The following is a 389-nucleotide window of genomic DNA, read 5'->3' on the forward strand; positions in this document are numbered from 1 at the left end:
CAAGTCCCGGGTGGGAGGGTGAGGGCACAGTGATGGAGCTATGGGATACCAAACCCACCTCCCTCCTCTTCCTCGGCAGCATCCATCCCCGGGACAAGCAGACTGTGGCTCACCGGCTGCAGCTGGGTGCCAGGGCTGTGGCGTATGGGGAGAAAGACCTGGTTTTCCAGGGGCCATATCCCACCCACGCCATCCTGGAGGTGACCAGGGGTCTGCTGAATGTCACCTACAGCCAGGAGCTCATCTGCCGTCAGAGGGACAGGCGGGCGTTCGAGGTGAGGAGGGGTGAAAAGCTTCCCCCTGGGGCTGGAAGAGGGAAGCCCACCTTGATGGAGGTTTCTCCTCCACCCAGGTCTGCTGTTCCAGACAGCCGTCCCCGTGCCGGTGGA

At 63.0% G+C, this 389-nt stretch overlaps 1 protein-coding gene across 1 annotated transcript in view; it reads left to right on the plus strand.

The window, feature by feature from the left end:
* Positions 1-389, plus strand: part of SIAE (sialic acid acetylesterase) — a 4,024-nt gene that overhangs the window by 3,181 nt on the left and 454 nt on the right. Inside the window, exon 7 of the mRNA XM_010293149.1 lies at positions 5-352. Coding sequence (XP_010291451.1) covers positions 5-352 — 348 coding nt within the window. The remainder of the gene's footprint in view (positions 1-4; positions 353-389) is intronic.

The sequence above is a fragment of the Phaethon lepturus genome, unplaced genomic scaffold (assembly GCF_000687285.1).
Source record: "Phaethon lepturus isolate BGI_N335 unplaced genomic scaffold, ASM68728v1 scaffold29520, whole genome shotgun sequence".
Taxonomy (NCBI): Eukaryota; Metazoa; Chordata; class Aves; order Phaethontiformes; family Phaethontidae; genus Phaethon; species Phaethon lepturus.